At 41.9% G+C, this 21,347-nt stretch overlaps 2 protein-coding genes across 2 annotated transcripts; both read left to right on the top strand.

Annotated features, from left to right (window-relative positions):
• Positions 1 to 335: 335 nt before the first annotated feature.
• On the top strand, positions 336 to 3,341 carry LOC144708822 (ER-based factor for assembly of V-ATPase). The gene is made up of 5 exons (XM_078582263.1): positions 336 to 471; positions 1,349 to 1,659; positions 1,779 to 1,917; positions 2,604 to 2,689; positions 2,992 to 3,341. The coding sequence occupies exons 2-5, from the start codon at positions 1,414 to 1,416 to the stop codon at positions 3,148 to 3,150; spliced, it is 630 nt and encodes a 209-aa protein (XP_078438389.1). The 5' UTR covers positions 336 to 471; positions 1,349 to 1,413; the 3' UTR covers positions 3,151 to 3,341.
• A 5,016-nt stretch (positions 3,342 to 8,357) lies between these two features.
• LOC144708302 (uncharacterized) lies at positions 8,358 to 10,450 on the top strand. The gene is made up of 3 exons (XM_078581550.1): positions 8,358 to 8,792; positions 9,577 to 9,746; positions 9,858 to 10,450. The coding sequence occupies exons 1-3, from the start codon at positions 8,358 to 8,360 to the stop codon at positions 9,973 to 9,975; spliced, it is 723 nt and encodes a 240-aa protein (XP_078437676.1). The 3' UTR covers positions 9,976 to 10,450.
• The last annotated feature ends 10,897 nt before the right edge of the window (positions 10,451 to 21,347 follow it).

Genomic DNA, 21,347 nt, shown 5'->3' with positions numbered 1-21,347 from the left:
GTAAGTTAAATTCTTATTTTTTTGTTGCACATTAAATAGAGTTGGGGCTAAATAGGCATCTTTAATTGTCTATTAATGAGGTCAATCAGTGAGAGAGACATTACAGGCTTAGGGACTGTAAAACAATCCTTTAATCCATCTTCATCTCCTACCTTCCTTCACTACTTACATTATCAAATCACTAAAAGAGAATTTTCTTGTGAGAATTTAAGAATGTTGTGATAATTTTTTTCTTTCAGTTTCTCCCTTTCCTCTAATACCTAATTTTGTTTTAATTTTTATCACTCTCTTCACCTACCAATGACAAGATATATCAATGTATATATATAACAAGTCTCTTGCATTTAAATCACTGTCAAGAAGTATTGTATAGTGCGTGACCCATCAATTTGGATTTCTTCAATTTGTTAATTTGTGCGCACAGTCGATTCAATCAGCGAGATCGGCCACGCCAAATTCTTCAGCGTCACGGTGAGCTTCGCAGGCCTCTTTGGACTCAGATTTCAGATCCTTTTATTGCATTCAAAGATCTCTGTTGGGTTGTTTTCTTGTTTCCGGTTGGAACAAATTGTAATTCTCAACCCTCTACGTGGTTTGGTTGGTAGAAATTTTTAGGAACCAATAAATCATAATAATTTTTCAGCTTCTCGAAGGGATAGGGATATGTCGTGAAATTGAGTTATCCAAATGATTCTCATAAAGTTTTTTCTGTATAAATATTCTATCCGTTTCAAATTGTTGTTTAGTTTCGTCGATTTTAGGAATGAGTATTTAAATTTGAGGAGGAGGAGGTAACTAGGCTATCTTTGGCCGCAACTTCACAAGGGTTGGGATTAGCGTCGAGGTAATTCTTACCTGGGAAGGGTTGTTTTGGGGGAAATGTGGAACCCTAATTTTTTTAATTGCAGGGTCTCTCTCCCTCCCTAGAGCGCTCGCAACTTCTAATGAGAGTCTCTTCCTCCTCCTTCCGCTTGGCTTTCTAGATTTACTAACCATAATACTGAAAACCCAAACCTTGGGACTAGAGAATGCTTTATTGTCTGCCATCATGGAGGAGACTAATAAGCTAATTATAAACATCTTCTAATTAGAGACTCCAATTAGGCCATGTAAAGTGAAAACTAAACAATTGTTCTAATCCTTAAGTTTTGAACCTGTGCCATCCTATTGCCCGATGTTGGTGGAAACTTTTCTTTGTCAAGGAAATTATTCTTTCCTCAGTGTAAAGGATCTCTTTTCTGAATTTTCCGTTGATTCATTTCTCATTATTTATTCTCTTCATAGCTTTATTACTAATCGGCCACCTGGGGGATAACTGTCTTTTGTGTTGCCCTTTACAAAATTTCAGGACAAAATGCTGTTGATATAATTATTTTTCGGTGAAGTTCAAGTAGTAGATAGCTGAAAAATAAGATGGACTCAGGTCTTATCATAGCCATGAATCAAGGCATCAATGAATTCCTCCTTGCAGCGGCAAGGGAGCCTCGTCTCTCTCCTGATTTTCAAGAGCTTGTCTCTAATCTCTTAAACCAGAAGTCTATTCCCTATAAATCACTGAGAGATATATGGCTGAAGTCATCTCCACAGACGAGGCCGTCGCTCAGGCGCCTGCTGACTGGCTGTCATTTTGTTTTCCAGAGCCCTAAGCCAAGAGAGAAGGTAATTTTTTTTTTTTGAAAATAAGAGAAAAGGTAATAAAGTTAAAAAGGAGAGTTGGCCGCCAGATATCAATGCTGTGGCATTTTAAAATGTTTGATTTTACTGTGTTGCGTATGCAGAGTGAAGAGCTGAAGGAGAGACTAAGGAAATTGGAAGCCATGGCAGAGAGGAAGGCTTACAGAGAGCTAATCAAAGATATTGTGCCTAAGGAAGAGCCTTCTGAGCCTTTTTCCTCCTACAAAGATCAATTAGGGTTTGGTAAGTTTGATAGGATGTTAATACTGGTCATGAGGATCTATGAAGTTTGGCAGTGTATGATAAAATACTGATGATGAAGTCATAAATATTCCCTCATTTATTAGGGAAGCTCAAGGTTTGAATAAATCTGAATGCTGTCTTCAGAGGAGTGATTGTATTAGTTAATAATTCCTTAAATGTATGGAGTTGGGATTGCTGATGATGAAAATTCATCCTCATCAGCAGCCAGATGACGAGGATAAAATCATCATCGTCATCCTATCTGAATGACAAGGTTGATGAGAACTTGTCACTGGCCCTTGCCATCTAAAAGAGTAAAAATAGAGAACAATGACAAGTCATGGTTGTCATCCGCCAACAATTTGGGGACGAAGTGCGATGACAATAATAAATTCATCATTATCATTGTCCTTCTCATAAGATGAATCATCATCATCATCCTTTGAGAAGAACGATGATGATTCATCATTACGTGAATTAAATCTCTATTTTAGTTGTAATGCGAATGTGGGAATACTAAGGTTGATTCTTTCACCCATTTATTGTATATGCTCTTACTACCATCCTTGTCATGCAATAATTTCTTATAAAAACAGTTTTAGTTATATTTACAAAGAAGCTAGTTTCTGAATTCAGAAAGAAAAAAATATTAACAGACATTTGCTGAGCGTGGTTCTGATTTTCAGGTGTTCATGTTGTGGTGATGATGTTTACTGGATATCTGGTAGGCTTCACCGCATTCAGAGCATTATTTAACCACAGCGCCGTGATGGTAAATGTCAAAATCACATTTCATGCATGTCCTATGATGACGGTTAAAAACCAAGAACGATTTTTAAGGAGATTCGTTTATAATAAATTGATTAGTGACGTTGTATATTTTTCTCTGATTTATGTTTAAGTAAGCTTATCGGAGAACAAACTGATCCTTGGAAACAGGAAATCCATGGCCTCGGAAATTATGTATTAGCTCACGAATTTTATTTCCTGTGAAGTCATGGAAGAAATTACCATGATTGGAATGATGATCTACTGGCATAGATGGTTAAGATGACGTGGGGTTTGATATTGCAGAATGCTGCGGGTGGCATCCTTGGGCTCGTTTGCAGCATGTTGCTTGAGACCACTCTCTTCATCATCAGAACATCATCATCATCATTATCTTCGTCGTCGCCGTCACCATCTTCAACATCTACATATACTCCTGCTTCCACAACAAAGAAGAATCAATAGGTGGACATTTTCTCCACTTGACTTTTTTGCGTAATTTCATACTTTTGTCAGTGTCATTTGTTATGTATAGTTCCACCCGTTATATTACGCCACAAAAAAGGAGGAAGATGGGTAGAAGGTTGGTGGTATTCTGTAAGTCGATATTTCAAATATTGATCTCCATCATGAATCAAGAAAAGAATATTCGGTAAGTCGATGTTCACAGAAATCAATCCAGAACAACTGGTAAGTTTGAGGATTGACGAGATTTTAACGGCGATCAGGAAGAAATGAGATACAATTAGAGAAGAATCAATAATTGATTATCCTCCCTTGTGGTTACCGGCCTCTCTTGCGCACCAGCCTCATGCCGGAGCAGCCGATCTCACTCTTTCCCATTCGTTCTTTCTTTCATTTTAGCTTGTGTCACTCATGCCACCTATTTCGCCTGTGTGGCTCATTCCGGTATTCTATTAGTGGCCCGTCTTCGGTACGTTCTTGAGAAGAATGTATTACGGTACTGTGTCATCAACATTTTCCTCAGTTCCAGGGAAGGGAAATTGGATCTTCTCATTGACCATGATGCCTGTCTTTGGGCTTCAATTTATATCACTCTGGAGATATATATTGTCAGAGAGTGTAATATTTATGAGAATTTAAACATGAATCATTAGGTGGGAAACTTTATGGAATATTACAAGACCTACAGAAAATCTCTTTTATAAGATGCTTGGGACTTCAGGCTATTTCTCTTTGAATAAGAATCAGTGGATGGAAAACTATCTTCACAATTTCTTCAGTATCTACACTACTTAAGACATAGAGGGATAGAAAATTGGTCTTCTCTCATTAACATTTGACTAACTTTTAGAGGAAAATTATAAGTCTTCATCGGGCACAATTCCTGCATTTGGCGTACGATTTATTTTTTAAGTAGAGAGATATTGTAGAGAGTGAGAATTCTTTCTCTCAAATAATTGTTACTACTGTTCAATTGGAGGGACTTCCAAACAGTATGGTAAGATATACTCAATTGTGAATCATTTGTCCTAAAAACCAAACGAACATCAATAAAAATTTGATTTTTAAAAGTATAAATTAGTTGAGTGAGAGAGATGGACGGTGGGGAGTTGGCCTTAGAAAATGATAAATCAATATGTCCTTGTTACTATGTCATACTGGGCCATAGACTTTGATTTAATATCTGAGCCTGAATAGTCAACCAAATTACAGCAGGGATCCAGCTTGCTCATGTGAAACAGACAAGACCATCAATCCAAAATTTTTAAGTGATATGAACATACTGGCAGATTAGAATGGCTAGATCATCATAGCATTTTACATTCTTTTTTTGGATATTTTCCTTTGAATTGCCTTCCAAAAGTGTCACCAGAAATCCTACAAAAGGCCCTTCCCTTTTATTCTATTTTTTCGTGGGGGTTGCCTCTGGATCACCTCCTATAGACGCCGCACCAAGACACCTCTTCGCGCATTGTCTGCCTGTAGCAGGTTCGTGTCTATATCTCGGGCACTGATCGCCTTTGGTGAGCTCGTCACCCTGTCTCGGCCTGCACGCCACTCGCATGTAGTTAGTGCATTGTCCCGTCTCTGCCCGCGCATCGCTTGCCGTCCACCTTTGAGCCTTTACCTGTTCCCTGGCCAATCCGCGATCCGTCTGCCCGGACCATGGGCATCCGTGCCGCCGTCGTCGTCGTCGCTGTCGCATCCGTCAACGTAGCAGTAACATATCAAATCAGTGGGCCCATGACCCAGGAAATTTTTTCCAAATTTTATTTATTAATTATTTCACCCAAAATAAAATTTCATGTTTATAAAATATTTCAAATACATGGGCGCTGCCGGCTGTTTTCTTACTCCAGTTAATAGCCCAGTAGAAAGCCACGAATCTTCAGGAAGCGCCACGTGTGCGTCCATATCTGCCTCCTTCCCCAATTTGGAATATTAAAAATTTCAAGTAAATCCTGAAATTAGAAACGATGCTTCCAGATATTTATTTAAAAAATACTTGCAAAACCTTGACCCAGTGAAGGATTTATTTCTCTCACACTCTCAATATGTTAAATAAATAACATGTCCGGTACGTCATGTATCTATCTCTCTCTCTATATATCTATCTTCATCTCCATGTATCTGTATCTGCATCAGTATCTCTATGTCTGTCGTTATCTCTATTTTCCCGATGTCTATCTTTATCTCCATCTCTCTGTATCTGGATGTCGATCTCTATGTCTGTCGTTATCTCTATCTCTCTCTATGTCTATCTTGATCTCCATCTATCTGTATCTGTATCTCTATCCTATGCATGTCGTTATCTCTATCTCTCTCTATATCTATCTTTATCTCCATCTCTCTCTATCTCTATATCTATCTTTATCTCCTTCTTTTTCTATTTCTCTCTTACCTCTCTCTGTCTCTCCCTATATCACTTACTATATATCTCTATCTCTATCTCTATATCTCTTACTATATAGCTCTCTAACTCTAACTTATATCTCTCTCTATCTGAATCTCAATTTACAAATGACAAACTGATGAGCACAGGGGCACAAAAAAAAACCTGGACTTGGTCCCTCTTAAGCAGTTCGGACAAAAGATGATACCTTGGGAGAGGTGATCCCTCTCAAATGTTCCATGTCTCTCTCTAGAATCATGGTTTTTCTAGAGAAATAGAGAACGAGAAAGAAGAGGGTCAGTATCAGCATCCGATTCGATTCCACTTGCCAAATATCTTATTTTAGTCAACGATTGTGAGGGAGCGAGAGACCGTGCGTTCTCCAGTTTGACTAGCAGGGGGCTTGGAGAGAGAAAGAGAGAGGTCTAGAGAGAGAAATACAAAACTTGCCCATCGCTCTCTTATCGTTCAAGGCGCTGCTCCCTTGTTTTTTGTCTGCTTTCCTCCACGAATATTTCGTCTTTGTTTCTTCCTCTGCAGTGCTCCTCTGCGCGGCAAGGTTCAGTGCACCTTCCTATCTTTAGAGAGAGAAAGACAGAGGGGCAAAGAACATCGTGAAATTTTCGTTGGTTAAGTTTTTAATAATTATTCATTCTTAAAAAATTTATCATGCGCAGATGTGGACTGACAGATGTAGAGAGAGAGAGAGACGGAGTTTGTCTCCAGGAATCGCGGTATCTCACAATTATTAATTAGTGGGTTGGTAGACGATGAGAGATTAAAAAAAGAAAATAGACGGTAATCATTTCCCACGAATTGCAGTCAGATTGAAGGCAGCTGGGCTTTGTCATGTTCTTCGATCTCTTCGACTACGACACCCTAACAACTGCACCGCGTGTTCGGCCCAGATGCAGTCTCATCGAATGCAGACATATTGGTGAGAGAGATATATATAGAGAAAGAGAAGAGAGAGAGAGAGAGAGAGAGAGAAGAGAGAGAGAGAGAGAGAGAGAGAGAGAGAGAGGGAGAAGGAGAATAAGAGAGAGAAAGAGACCGTGGGTTGTTGGATGCCCCCGGATTCGGAGTTATTGTCCAGAACTGTGGGTACCCATCCACTTCACTGCCGAGAAACCAGAAACCCTGTCTTTTCTGCCCTGTGCTAGTTTTCCCTTGTTTCACTCTCTCCAACTCCTCATCTAATTATCTCTCTCTCTCCCGATATTTATCTCTCTTTACTCTCTCTCTCGATCTTTATCTCTCATTCTCTCTTCGTCTCTTTATCTCTCTCTCTCTCTCTCGATCTTTATCTCTGTTTATCTCTCTCTCTCGATCTCTATCTCTCTTTATGTCTCTCTCTTGATCTTTATATCTCTTTATCTCTCTCTCTCGATCTTGATCTCTCTTTACCTCTCTATCTCGATCTCTGTATCTGTATCGATTTTGATCTCTCTTTACCTCTCCATCTCTATCTCTATCTCTATATCTGTATCGATCTTTTTCTCTCTTTACCTCTCCATCTCTATCTCATCTCTGTACCTGTATTGATCTCGACCTCTCTTTACCTCCCAATCTCCATCTCTATCTCTGCATCGGTATCAATCTCGATCTCTCTTTACCTCTCCATCTCTATCTCTCTCTCTGCATCTCTTTCGATCTTTTTCTCTCTTTACCTCTCTAAATCTCTATCTCTATCTCTATCTCTATCTCTGTATCTGTATCAATCTCGATCTCATTTTACCTCTCTATCTCTATCTCTATCTCTGTATCTGTATCAATCTCGATCTCATTTTACCTCTCCATCTCTATCTCTATCTCTGTATCTGTACCAATCTCAATCTCTCTTTACCTCTCCATCTTTATCTCTCTCTCTCTCTCTCTTCATATCTCTCGATCTTTTTCTCTCTTTACCTCTCTCTATCTCTATCTCTATCTCTGTATCAATCTCGATCTCTCTTTACGTCTCTATATCTATATCTCTCCCTCTTCATCTCTATCGATCTTTTTCTCTCTTTACCTCTCCCTATCTCTATCTCTATCTCTGTATCAATCTCGATCTCTCTTTACGTCTCTATATCTATATCTCTCCCTCTTCATCTATATCGATTTTTTTCTCTCTTTACCTCTCTCTATCTCTATCTCTATGTCTGTATCAATCTCGATCTCTCTTTACGTCTCTAAATCTATATCTCTCCCTCTTCATCTATATCGATCTTTTTCTCTCTTTACGTCTATATATCTATATTTCTATCTCTGCATCGGTATCGATCTTTTTCTCTCTTCACCGCTATCTCCATCTATCGCTCTCTCTATATCAATATTTATTCCACTCCACGTCTCGCTCTCTCCATCGATATTATTCTCTCTCTCCGCCCATGCAGACAAGAGAAACCGGGGGCACCCATTTCCAAATAAGGCCAGCGCGGAGGGCAATCCGGGCAACAATCCCTCCCACCGCCGAAAACAAGCAGCGGCAAAACCCTACCCCCTCCGGTTTCCCCGGAGTCCGACGTGGCGCTCTCTTCGTCGTCCATTAAGCCCTAGCCACGTGCCAGCGAGCTCTCACAGCCGGCCACGTGTCCTGCCCACCTTCCTCCCTCCCTCCGCTCCACGTGAAACTATCAACGTGTTGATCCTCGACTCGCCCTTCTCAACGCCGAGCCCACTCTCCGTCTTATATATATCACTTCTTCTTCCTCCTCTCTACCCAGAACGTCAAACTTCTCTACATCTCTCTAAATTTCAATTTCTTCTTCTTCTTCTTCTTCTTCTTCTTCTTGTGTGCAAGAACGGTGAAAGGCGCTGAGAAAGAGGGGAGATGGCGGCAGCGGGATTGATGAGAACGGCGTCGGGGGGGGTGAGAGTGGGGGGGATGTTTACGCGGAGCTCGAGTAGTAGCGCGTTGTGGGGGGTGAGAGTTGGGGGGGGGCTGCAGAGAGCCAAGTCAGCGGCGGATTTGAGGAGTTTTGTGGAGGGGAGGATGAAGTGTCAGGCGAGGAGGGCGGAGGCGGAGGTGGGGGGCGCGGCGGCGCCGCCGGAGGCGCGGAGGAAGCTCGAGAAGATGTTGGAGGAGGCCGGCGGGGGGAGCGCCGCGGGGTGCGGTGGGCTCGGCGCGGGGTCCGGCGGGGGGAAGCCCGGCCGCGGCGGGGCTGGCGAGGGAAAGAGCGAGATGGGGGCTTATTATATGGAGATGCTCGAGGCTGATCCTGGCAACGCTCTTCTTCTCCGGAATTACGGCCGCTACCTCCACGAGGTACCCCTCTTCTTCCTCTTCTTCTTCTTCTTCCTTCTTCCTCTGCTTCTGGTTTCTTCTAACTTCTTCTTGACTCTTCTTCTTCTTCTTTCTTTCTTCCTCTGCGTCTGGTTTCTTCTAACCTCTTCTTGATTCTTCTTCTTCTTCCTTAATCTGATTCCGGTTTCTTCTAACCTCTTCTTGACTCTTCTTCTTCTTCCTTAATCTGATCCTGGTTTCTTATAATCTTTTCTTGACTCTTCTTCTTCTTTCTTAATCTGATTCTGGTTTCTTCCAACTTCTTCTAGAGTCTTCTTCTTCTTCTTCTTCCTCCTTGTTCTGCTTATCATTTCTTCTAACTTTTTCTCGACTCTTCTTCTGCTTCCTTCTTCCTCTGCTTCTGGTTTCTTCTGACCTCTTCTTGACTCTTCTTCTTCCTCCTTAATCTGATTCTTGTTTCTTCCATTTTCTTCTAGAGTCTTCTTCTTCCTTCTTTCTCTGCTTCTGGTTTCTTCTTGACCCTCCTTCTTCCACCTTTCTCTGCTTCTGGTTCCTTCCTACATCTTCTAGGCTATTCTTCTTCCTTCTTCCCTCTTCTTCTTCTTCCTCCTTCCTCTGTTTCTGGTTTCTTCTAACTTGTTCTAGACTCTTCTTCTTGTTCTTTTGGTTCCATTTAATCTCTTCCGGCTTCCTCGAAATTCTTCATCTGCATGCGCATCTTCTTCTTGTTTTTTCTCCTAGTTTCTCGCAATCTACATGTTATGGGTCGAGAGAGAAAATTGATGGCAACGGGTTTGTGAAACAGGAAGGGGACTACGAAGGCGCAGAGGAGTGCTACGGCAGGGTAATCCTCACCACACCCGCAGACGGCGAGGTTCTCTCTCTCTACGGCCAGCTCGTCTGGGACGCCCACGGCGACGAACAAAGAGCCGAAGCTTACTTCGAGAGGGCCGTCGAGGCCTCTCCCGAGGACTGGTAAGAAAAAACCCTGTAAAAAAACCTTCCAAATCCTTCTTTTTCACGTAAATTTCTCGTCTTTTTATGTATTCTTTCAATGACTGACGATAATTCTCTCTTTTGATGCAGCTACGTGATGGGTTCGTACGCCCACTTCCTCTGGGACGCTGAGGAAGCCGGCAAAGACGAAGAAGATAACGTCGCCGTAGCGCCGCCCGAGGTGCCACGCGTGGTGCATGCGTACTGAGGAAATCTGTGGCCCTGGGTTGCTGTATATTCTCTCTCTTGGTGTATATTCTCTCTCTCCTCTCTCTCTCTCTGTCTCTCTATAGATCTCTAGAGAGAGAACGAGAGTTTGGGGGAGGTTGGCGGAGGCGGGGGCGGCTGCTGGGTGAGTGTGCTTGTAAAGAAAGCGGCGGCGGACTTCTGTTATCACGCTTAAATTTTGGCCATAGATTGAACATACTGTAGTTAGAAAGTTGCCGAACATTTTGTTCAGTGTCTTCTTTCAAACTTGTGTTATTCCAGAGAGGTTTGGACCAAGCACGGATATAGCGGACAGAATTAACAAGACATGTTGTTAAAGGGTTCGTGGCCTCTGAGGGCTGTTTCTTTCCCCTCCGATTTGAGGGTGAAGACTAGTCCACCTGATTTTTTTAGAGAGAGATACAAGCTGTAAATTATGTTCATAGATGAGATTAAGAAATGTTTAATGCTTACAAGTGCTGGTGTTCTATTTTAAGGGTAATTACTGGGGAACCTCTTGATCTTGTCTCAGCCTCTTGATCTTGATCAACCAATTTCACTATTTTTTGTCCAAGTCAAAATTAAAAATTCAAAGTCACAGAATATAAGTAAAACCCACGTTGATTGAGGCCAAGTAGAAAACTGGTTGATCCACAACAGGAGTCTGCAGAATGCATGCAGGAGAAAAGGAGAGAAACGAAGAGGACGAAGATTAAACAAAGAATCTAATGGAACACATCGTATTTATCACGTTTCTCCTTGTCACTGAGTACAAGATACATCGTATTTCAAATGGAACAAAAGATTACATGACATGCATTTCCCAAAAAAATCTGCAGACGTGGTCGTGTTGTGCCACTGATTAAGAAGTAAAAAATTGAATACCAGAATTAGGAATTGAAGACATTGATACTAAGCTGAAAAATGTCCGTCATCGGAACAATGCAAAGCTATCAGCCTCAGGTGGATCTAACAAGGAGACCATTAAAAAAAGGCACATCTGTTGGCAAATAGTGATGCTTAGGTGGATTGGATTGACTTCCAGGAAGCCTAAAATAATCAGAAGCTTAATTTCATCTGTATTTCATTCCTGTTGGGAGGTTTATCATCTTAATGTGAAGTCAGCCTTCTTGAATGGAGAGATTCTGGAGGACTTCTATATGAAGCAACCAGAGGGTTTCTTTCAAAAGGTAAAATAGGACTATGTTTCAACAAGCTCTGAAAGGCCCTCTACGGCCAACCCACTTGAAGATGCGATGATGAGTGCTAACTTCTCATCCAACCCACCTGATGTCCGAGTGAATTACAGCAAAGGACCATCACCTCCGGCAGATCCTACACTCTTCAGAAGTTTTATTGGGAAACTCAGGTATCTAACTCACGCCTGGGAATTTTTTATGTTTTCTGTTGGAGCGTTGAGTAGGTCTATGGAGAAGACGTTCCTAAAGTGGATTCTCAGATACGTGAAGAGGACATGATTTGGGAGTACCTTACAAAAAGGTCCGTACAAGAGCTGCGTTGATTTGATACTTAAATAGTGATTAAAGTGGGACGATATTCTTCTTGGGATCAACGATCATTCGCTGAAGTTCATTGTCGCGCTTTCTTCTTGTGAAGCTGAGCACGTAGCAATCACAGGAGAGGCTTTCCAGCAAATTTAGCTGGCAAGATTGCTTAGGAAACTATAAGGTGAGAGGCTAAACAAGTGAAGATTTTGTGAACAACCAGTCTGCTACTGCGCCCGTGTAAAAACCCAGAATATATTTTGGTTTTTCTGGTCCTCTCTAAAATAGAGAAAAGTTTAGTCGTTTGTCTTCCCACTTGTTGTTTACATTCTCCCCTGTAGAGACTACAGCTCTGAGTCTGGCAGTAGCAGCTCCAGTGCAAACATCTTTGCTATCATTGCTGTTGGGTGTTCATGAGTATTAATCTCCACAGTGTACATATCTCCTTTCAAGAATAAATCACATACAAAAGTATAACTTACATATTCGTGTTTTTTCTATTTCATGGAACATTTGATCCTTTGCAAAATGAATGGTGATCTGGGTATCACAAAATAGACTGATCAACGACAGCTCCGAGAACACGTCACTTGACACCCCTTCAAGCAGATAGCCTATTTTACTAAGTTTGTATTGGGCATATATTTAGCTTCAGCCTATGGTAGTACCTTAATCGGCTTTAATGTTGTCGTCCAAAATATTACACATCTAGGCCCATGTATCATTCTAGTTAATAACTTTAGTGGCCCAATAACATTTGTTGACCAACCTTATTAATTATATATATCAACATATAGATTAATTAAATAATGATCGATTCAACCTAATCGACATGTTAAGTTTCCTGCTTGTGGGGTGCCGAGCTACACCTCGTGCTCTAGATGATGCCGAGTAGTCTCGAAGTCTCTCATGGAACCTTTACCGTCATCGGTTACCGTATATGTATAATACATCATCTGTGCAAGACTCTCAAACGACTTAGGGTATGGTTTATCGTCAAATCCTTATGTATCATTCAATTAGTACTGATGCGTAACGGGGATAATTAGAGAACACTTTTTCCAACATCCTCGCTACCCTGGCCAGGGGTTTTCTGCATCATCTTACTTGAGTCAATCTCCTCTTATACTAAGGGCGGATGATCCCGTCTTGACCACTCAATCATCTCCATAAATGATTGAGTCCCATTCTTGCTACATCCGATCTAAAACTTATTTGAATCCCATGATTAGAGGTTCGTAAGTCATAGTCAAAACGTAGTCGTCCACTCACGAGATGTCCTTGGTGTCTCAGGTCAGCGGATCATTTATACAACCGTGACTTGAATCAACCTGATTGATGTTTAGGTATAATACCATTCAGGGATTCCTATGGATCAATTCAGTGAACTCTTTCTCCAAAGAGCACCCACTATTTGTCCTTAGTGTCGCCACACTAATAGCCACAAGATCAGCTATATTTATCGTATAGTAGTATCAACTAATCAAATCATGAGTTACTTATTACTTAACTCATAATGTTCGTATAATTCAATGAGTTAAGTAACTCATAATGTTCGTATCCGGATAATTCAATGTTCGTATCGACTATTCATCAAATAGTAATATTTAGAATGCATGTTTAAAGACTAGTGATCATTGTATTATAATCTCATCATAATTCACTAAGTCATTGCACGTATTCATGGACTTATTTATAAACATTACACGGAATAATAATGAACGCAAATATTTTATTAAATGAACTTAAATAAACATGGTAGTGTGATTGGCTTGACGGTCACATAATATCCATTAGTCAACAGGTGGTACACATTGCATGGACATGTAGCGCATTGCACAAGGGATGACTAATGTGGCATGGACATGAAGTGAAGGATGATGGCGCGTCACCACCGGTCGTCATCGAGCCAGCAGAAGAGGAGCAGCAGGACTTCCCCGACTCAGCACCCGAGGAGCCAGCACTACCCAGCTCGCCACCGAGACGAGTCCAGCCACCACGACGAGCCGCCGCAGCAACACGGGATCCCGCATTCCATTACTCGGCATGACGCAGACGCCGACCACCGGAGCACACCGTTACAGTCGGTTACTTTATCTTATAGTTTTTCCCTTTATTCGTATTGTCGTGTAGCGGGGGAAGGGCCCATAGGCGGAACCCTTTTCCCCTTTTTTCTTTTATGTTGGGCCTGACAAGCCCGTTTCCTATTTTCTTGCTTATTTTCTCTCCTTTTTCTTTTGTGTTATTGGACTAAGGAAGGGCCATCTCACCCATATATAAGGGGAAGAGGTGGGCGCTTCCCTTACCTTGACCTAATTTTTGAAGAATTGCACTTTGCGAAAGAAGGGTCAGGTCGTGGAGAAGAGGAGAAGAAAGAAGAAGAAGAGGAGAAAGAAGAAGAAGAAGAGAGGAAGAAGAGAAGGGAGAGGAAGGAAAGGGAAGAAGAAGGAAAGGGAGAGGAAGGAGGAAGGGGAGACGCCGCCGCCGCCGCCGTTCGCGCGCCGCCCCGAGCGCCACCTGCCATTCGAGCGCCGCCGCGCTCGCCGCCGCGCGCCGATCGCGCGCGCCGCGCCGCGCCGCGCGCCGCGCCGCGCGCCGACGCGCGCCGCCGCTGCGCCGCCAGCGCCCGCGCCGTGCCGTCAGCGCTGCCGCCGTGCGTCGCCCCGCCCGGCGCCGCCGGTCCTAGCAGCGCTTCGCCCGCTGCGCCGCTGGTGCTGTGCAACACCAGCGCGGCGTGGCAACAGCGCGCGCGCCGGTGCATCGTGCGCCGTCTGCAGCGCCCGCTGGCCGTGCTCACCGGTGCCTTATGCGCCTGGCCGTGTGCCACCGTCCTCGCGACGTGCCCGCCGTCCGTGATCCGCGCGACGCTGGGGTTCCCGTTCCGCTCACACCGACGCCGCCGCCCCTCCGCACCAGTCAACCTCCGGCGCCCCCGACAACTCCCTCCTCCGGAACCAGTTGGTACGAAGATCCCGTCGCCAGCGCGACGAAGGTACTCTGCTTCACTCGCCCCTTTACGTCATTTATTTCCTTCAGTATTCTTTCGTATTGCCTCCACCGCGCTCGGGTTAGATAGGTGAGTGAGACAGATTGAGAGTACGACGAAACAAAGACGAGCGTCTTACCTGTCCGGTACGAGTCGGGACGCCCCGACGCGTGTGAGCATTCCAGTGGGAGTTACCCCATTCGACGGCGTGCGCGCCCTCGACCCGCCTCGGACGACTTGGAGGGCTGGTTCAACCTAGCTAGGCGACCCCGTCCCCGCTCCGGATTGGCTCTCATAGCTTGTCGGCGCATTGCACGTACCATAGTCGGACCATCATCCTCGTTATCGTCATACATGCATTTCTGTTCTCCGCATATCCATCGGTTGACGTCGTGGACGTAAATCGATTAGTTAGTGATACGACACCGAGTTCCTACCCTCGGTGACGGTCGGACGCCGTTGAGACGACGTCCGGCATCAAAGGATATGATGTTTACATCTAGAGGTTTGAATTTCATTGGCAATTTGGACCACATGATCATGTGGAACCGGTCCACATCATGTAGGACCATGATTGCGGCGTCTATCTAATGATTGGGAGCCAATGTCCATTAGTCATGAGGCCACATAGAGCCTGCAAGGATTATGATTGGATGACACACATCAACCCAAACATTCAATGACCAATCTGAAGGTTGAAGGTCCCATCACTGGTCCACTAGCTTGACCAACTTTCACGTGACACGTAATGCAATCTGGTGCAATGCAACTTGGGGCCATCAAATCTTACACTCCCCAATTTATCCAAATCAATTCAATCACATAAATGGAAAGCTATAAATACTCAAATTTCAAGCGAAAATATCTTCTATTACTCAAAGGCAGTTTTGGCTGAAATTTTAAGAGAAGATTCACCTCTTCAACTTCTAAACACCCACTGGAGCTGATCTTATCAACAGGGCCAAAGACTTAGTCTTCTCGTGCTTTTCTTGCGTCCTCTTAGGATTGTCCAAATCAAGTTCTTCCTTCTTGAGAAAGTGAGTGTCTTCCCTCTTCTTGTCAACCCTCATGTCTGATGCAACACGTCAAGGTCCAGGCAAAATGTAGGAGCTCACAAAAGATTGATAGTCATGGGGAGTGTCACTTGATAAAAGGTATGATATCATCTACTTAGAATTGGGATTTATTTTCAATCCATATTCATCCTTACCTCCTATCCTATCCTTTAAAAATCCAAAATAACGTTTTTTTAACATATGATCAATCCACTTAGAATTTGAATTTGCAGATCTTTGAAAGGAAAGTTGAGAATTCATGATCATCGCACTACTGCCTCACAACATTCCATCTCACTCGCCTACACTCTCTTCATCTCACCCATCCTCTCCATACATCTTCTTGTCTCACTCTCTTATATATATAATTATATTGTACAATAATATTTATATATGTCACCTTGAACATTGAGTAGCCAGGTATAGAGTACGGGGTCAGACCACAGAGAGGAATAGTAATTAGATGGATGGGGAGGATGGATGAGATCAAGTGTGTGTTCAGACCTATATGATGAAATTAAAACACTAAAAAATCAACCTATCATGCCTCCACGTCATCAGAGATATAGTCTGGAACAATTCGAGGATAGGTTTATCTTTTTCCACATTCGCATTATTACGGCTCTAATGATCCTTACAAGGCTCATCTAATATATTACACCTTTGTAGGCTCAACACAGCTTGTACCTCCTCTGTTGTGTTAGCAATGTGTACATGGTTCAATTGTGTTGGTGGCTCGATGATGTTTCTCCCAGATTCCTAGGATTCGTCGGGAAGGTAGATGATCAGCGGATTCAACTCGCTTCCCCTTTGATTGGAGTGGGCATCAGAGCTTTATAGTTGACATTTTTTTAGTCATCTCAGTCAATTTATTCATCGCATGTGATAATGCACTAAAGAAAGGATCAATTGTGGTTGCAGGAGGGGGTGCATCTACAAACGATGCACCCCTTTCAAATGAAATCATTGTGTAAGATGGAAGCATTGTATCCCCAACTAGTTGTCAAGCACAAGTATAAGCCTAAAGGTGATATGATTGGTGCATGTTACTGATAACACCCTAAATTTGTTGTCTAGTTCAAGTGACTAGCACATTTTTAATCCATTTAAAGAGTTTGAAATAGGGTTGTTATCATATATTTACATGTTAATTACTATTCCAAGTGAATTCTGATTTTTTCCTTATTTTCTGTTGAGTCGTGAATTTTATGGAATTTATTTAAGTTAAAATAACTATATTTAAATGGAAATGGCATGTTTAAAAGCTAAATTTAATACTAATTAATATGGGGGTGAATGTTTGAGATTTTTCTAGCATTTTATTGTATTTTTTGGGAATTATTAGAAAAGTAAATTAATTTTTAAAAAGAAAAATGATATAATTACAAGGAAAATAGGAATTTTAAGAAATTTCTAAAGTCGGAGTGATTTTGTTTAAAATTTGGTTGCAAATATACCCTTAAAACATCTCTCGTTCGTGCGCTACAACTGTAAATATCTAATTAAAAATAATTTTAGAGTCTTATCAAATTAATCTGGATTTTTTTCTATGTTTTTTTGGGGAAATATGGAAGAGAGAGAGAGAGAGAGAGAGAGAGAGAGCTGAGGGGCATGTTTCTAATTACTTTTGGGCAGTGTCAGTTTGTACTTTTGCGCAAAACTTCAAGAAACTGAGTTTGTGGAGCCATGTGGCAAGATCTAGTTCGTTGGAAAAGAATATAACAGATTGAATGCATTGGCAGCGGCATATCTTGAGGGCGGTAAGTGCACCGCCCCTGCTGTGCATAAAAATATGCATGCACGTGAGCTGACGCGGTGATGCCTGAGTGGGTGTCGTTGGTAAAAACGCATAGGTAAGTGCAAATTGAAATGTATTGTTTTTTTTTTGTTTTATTCTCTTATCTCCAGCCCAAGGGTACGTGGCAGGCCGAGAGAGGAGGTGCCAAATTTCAGTACAAATGTGCCAGCCAATCAGAAATTGACACGAATTTGCTGGTACATCAAAATTTAAATTAAATAAATGAAATATTGATCCAACGGCTAAGATGGGTCAATATTGATTTTATTAATTACTCCTAATCCTGAAGTCAGATTGAGCTCAAATTTTATGGGCTTGCTCGTCTTGACCTCCTCTTTCAATCTATATAGTTGGCTCAATCAGATCAAGCCTATGTCGATGGATGAAAATTAATTATGTAGTGGGGGTTAAATGGGTATTTTAACCACTTAACCTAAGTTAAAAACCAATATTCGAGCTGAGGAGGTCATTCTGGGGGGAGCTCTTTCATAGCTGCAAGAAAGAGGGGAGAAACAGCCTTGATCAATCTTATTTGGTATTTTTATTTTTTTGTATTTGAATTTTAGTGTATTTGGGATTGTTTTTAGTGAAATTCTTGATTTCTCTTCCTGGTCTTAGTCTCAAAGTCTAAATTGCTTGGCTTGAGCGGCATGTACAAACCCTTACTAGGATTAAGATGAGTGATTATCGAATTGAGCTAACTGTTCCACATGCACATTAGGAACAAAAAAAATAACAAAAACTAGTGAAATCAAGAATTTCACTAAAAACAATTAGATAATTAGATAGTTCACCCCTTATTTCTAGCTTATCAGTTACGTTGCTTTGCATAAATAGGGTTACACTAACTAGTGTATTATACCTTTGATTTTCCTAGTTTAACCTACTCATCTGACTACGACCGTTATAAACATAGGTCTTTGTCAAACATTCTTACAGTATGATGTGTAGCACCCCTTTTTTAACTATACATATTCATACTATCATGATTTTATTAGTTATATTTTGGAAAAAAAATTGAAAGTATCATGTTAATAATTTGCATATTATAGTTACACCTAGAGATACGGCGTGGCCGAGGTTAAAAATTATATTGCCATGTGTTTAATTACTTATGATTGAAGCAATTATCAGCCTGATTTAAACAAATCTCTTTGATTTTCCTCAAAAAGAGCTGTGCTATAATTAATATCTTCTAGAGACATCCATCTCCATAAATTTTGATACATGACATTTGTTTTCCTATTGTTAATTGAAAGATATGCACTCAACCATATGCTCACCATAATGGTATGGATGTTGCACTCATACCACAGCTTTGATTATGGTATGGATGTTGCACCATGATCTGTACCATATTCATTTAAACTGTATGCATTATCTCATTTAAAATCATATTGAGATGATAATAGTTCTAGCCCTGAAGCATGTTGACCTATCTCTTTGAGTCAGTTTGATGACTATAGTTGGGAATATTAACGTCAAGGCTAGAACTATTATCATTGGTTTGAGATAATGTGCTATATTGGTTCTATGGACTTGATACACTACATGTTTTGATTGACTTGATATGTTTATTAACCTCATCTTGGATGTTGAGTTATGACATTTTTATCTGTGGAGTTCATAAGGTACATATGGAGAGACTGAGTTATAGGTTGAGAGAGAGACAGAGACAGCGTGAGAGAGAAAAGACCGAGAGAGATAGATTCACAAAGAAAGAGGGATAGAGGTAACGACAAGGGAGAGTGAAGAGATGGAGGGAGAGAGTAGAGAGGCAGAGAGATAGAGAGATAGCAAGAGAGGAAGGGAGATAGGTAGAGAGATAGATAAAGAGAACCGGGAAGAGAAAGACAGAGAGAGGGAGAGACAGCAAGAGAGGGAGGGAGACAGGTAGAGAGATAGATAAAGAGAACCGGGAAGAGAGAGAGACAGAGGGAGGGAGGGAGACAGGTAGTGAGATAGATAAAGAGAGGGGGGGAGAGAGAGAGATTGATGAGAGGGAAAGGGAGAGAGAAAACAGAGACTCAGAGTTAGAGAGACTGACACACAGATATAGAGAGAGTGGGGAGGGAGGGAGGGGAAGAGAAAGACTATATTGTCCCCTCCAAGGACTCAGACTTTGGACAAGACATAAACTTGTCCACCAGAAGGACAGGATGATGTTTTTCATTTTGGGACAAAAAATTTTTCCTGTTCTCAGGTGTTGGACAGGATGCAAGACGAATGTACCAAATTTCATTTTATGATTTTTTTATAAAACTAAAAATTTAATGAATTTTAATGCCTATCATTTTCCACTCCTGATGTCATACGGGATCAGGATGCCAGGGGTGCGTCCATTTCCCAAAAGGATGGTTCCCAGACAGGATGGTTATGGACGGGAAGGTTATGAATGTGACGGTTCCTGGACTGGACGTTTTTGTAGGGGAAAGTTTGGGACTAGACGAAAATGATCCCAAACTAGCCAGCATCCCCATCCCATTAGATCCTTGAGTCAGAGACATGCTGAAGGATAAAGAGACAGAGTTAGAGAGGGGGGTGCGTAATGGAGGCAATGGATAAATGGAAAGAGAAAAACAGATAGGGTGACAGATACAGAGACAGATTAGAGAGAGAGAGCGAGGGGTAATGAAGGAAGGGAGAAAGAAAAACAGAGAGGAGGAGAGATAGATAGGCAGATTTAGAGTGAGAGAGAAAGAAAGAGGGGTAATGTGGGAGGGAGAGAGAAAAACAGAGGAGGAGAGATTGAGAGGGGTATAATGGAGGGAGGGAGAGAAAAACAGAGAGGAGAAGAGATTGAGAGGGGTATAATGGAGAGAGGGAGAGAGAAAAACAGAGAGGAGGAGAAATAGAGAGTCAGATTTGGAGAGAACAAAAAAGGGTTAATGGAGTGTAGAGGTCACATTCTGACCAAAGTTCAGGCGAACCGGACTGGAATGGACCAACGGTCAGCATTTTCAGGGCTGACCAAACTTTTGGTCCAGTTTCGGTTTGCACTATCACCAGACCAAGGACTTATTGTAAGTTAGTTTTAAACCATCATTAATATTATCTTCTTATTAAATTAAATAATATTGATATGATAGACAGTGTTTTCCCTTCCCCCCTAATTGAACCCAGATCCACTGCCAACCCCTCCACTGCTGCTGCCACTGCCTCTGTCTTCCCCTCTCATTCTTCCTCCTCATGTCCATATATTTCCTTCTTTCTATCCCCTCCTTTCTAACTCTATCTCTCATTCCTTGCATTCTCACTCTCTCAGTCTCTTGTCATTTCTCCTTCTCCCACTCTGTCTGTTGCATCCATTATAACATTCTCACTCTCTCAATCTGTCATTCTTTCATGCTGTCTCATTCTCTATCTCTACCCATCAGTTATCCTTTCTAGTCCCACTAATTTGCTCTATCAATATTTCACCCCTTCTCCTTTATCACCCTCTATCTCTCACAATCTCTCATTCCTCAGTCTCTCACCCTCTCCCTCTTACTGTCTCCCTTTCTCAAAATTTTTCTCATCCCTGCTGTCTTTTCATCTCACTATCCTGCCTCTCTTACTGTATTTCTTTCACTCTCATTTTGTAATTTCTTTTCACATTCTCAGCCTTTATTGTCCTCATTCTCACCTCTCAATCTTCCTCTCATTCTCACTCCAAATTTTTCTCGTTCTCACTCTCCCCCCTCTCAATCTTTCTCTTTCCCTCACACTCTCTCCCTCTCTAACTCTTTCTTCCCTCTAACTCTCTCCAACTCATTCCCCCCTCCAACTCCCTTTCATTTTCTTTCTCACATTCTCACTCTCAATGATTCTAGCTCTCTCACTCTCCCCTCCTCTCTAACACCACTTTCACTCTCTCCTTACACTCTCACTCTCTCAAACTCACTGTTTCCCTCTCTAACTCTATATATTCCCATCTCTCTCACTTTTTCATAGACTGACTGTCTCGCACTCCCTTCCTCTCTCATTCCTTGGTCTCTTCACTTTTCAGTCTCATTGTTTTCAGCTCTCTAACTCTTCATTTTCCCATCT

This window comes from Wolffia australiana, chromosome 10 (assembly GCF_029677425.1).
Source record: "Wolffia australiana isolate 7733 chromosome 10, ASM2967742v1".
Classification (NCBI taxonomy): Eukaryota; Viridiplantae; Streptophyta; class Magnoliopsida; order Alismatales; family Araceae; genus Wolffia; species Wolffia australiana.
This window is presented reverse-complemented; position numbering and strand designations above follow the sequence as displayed.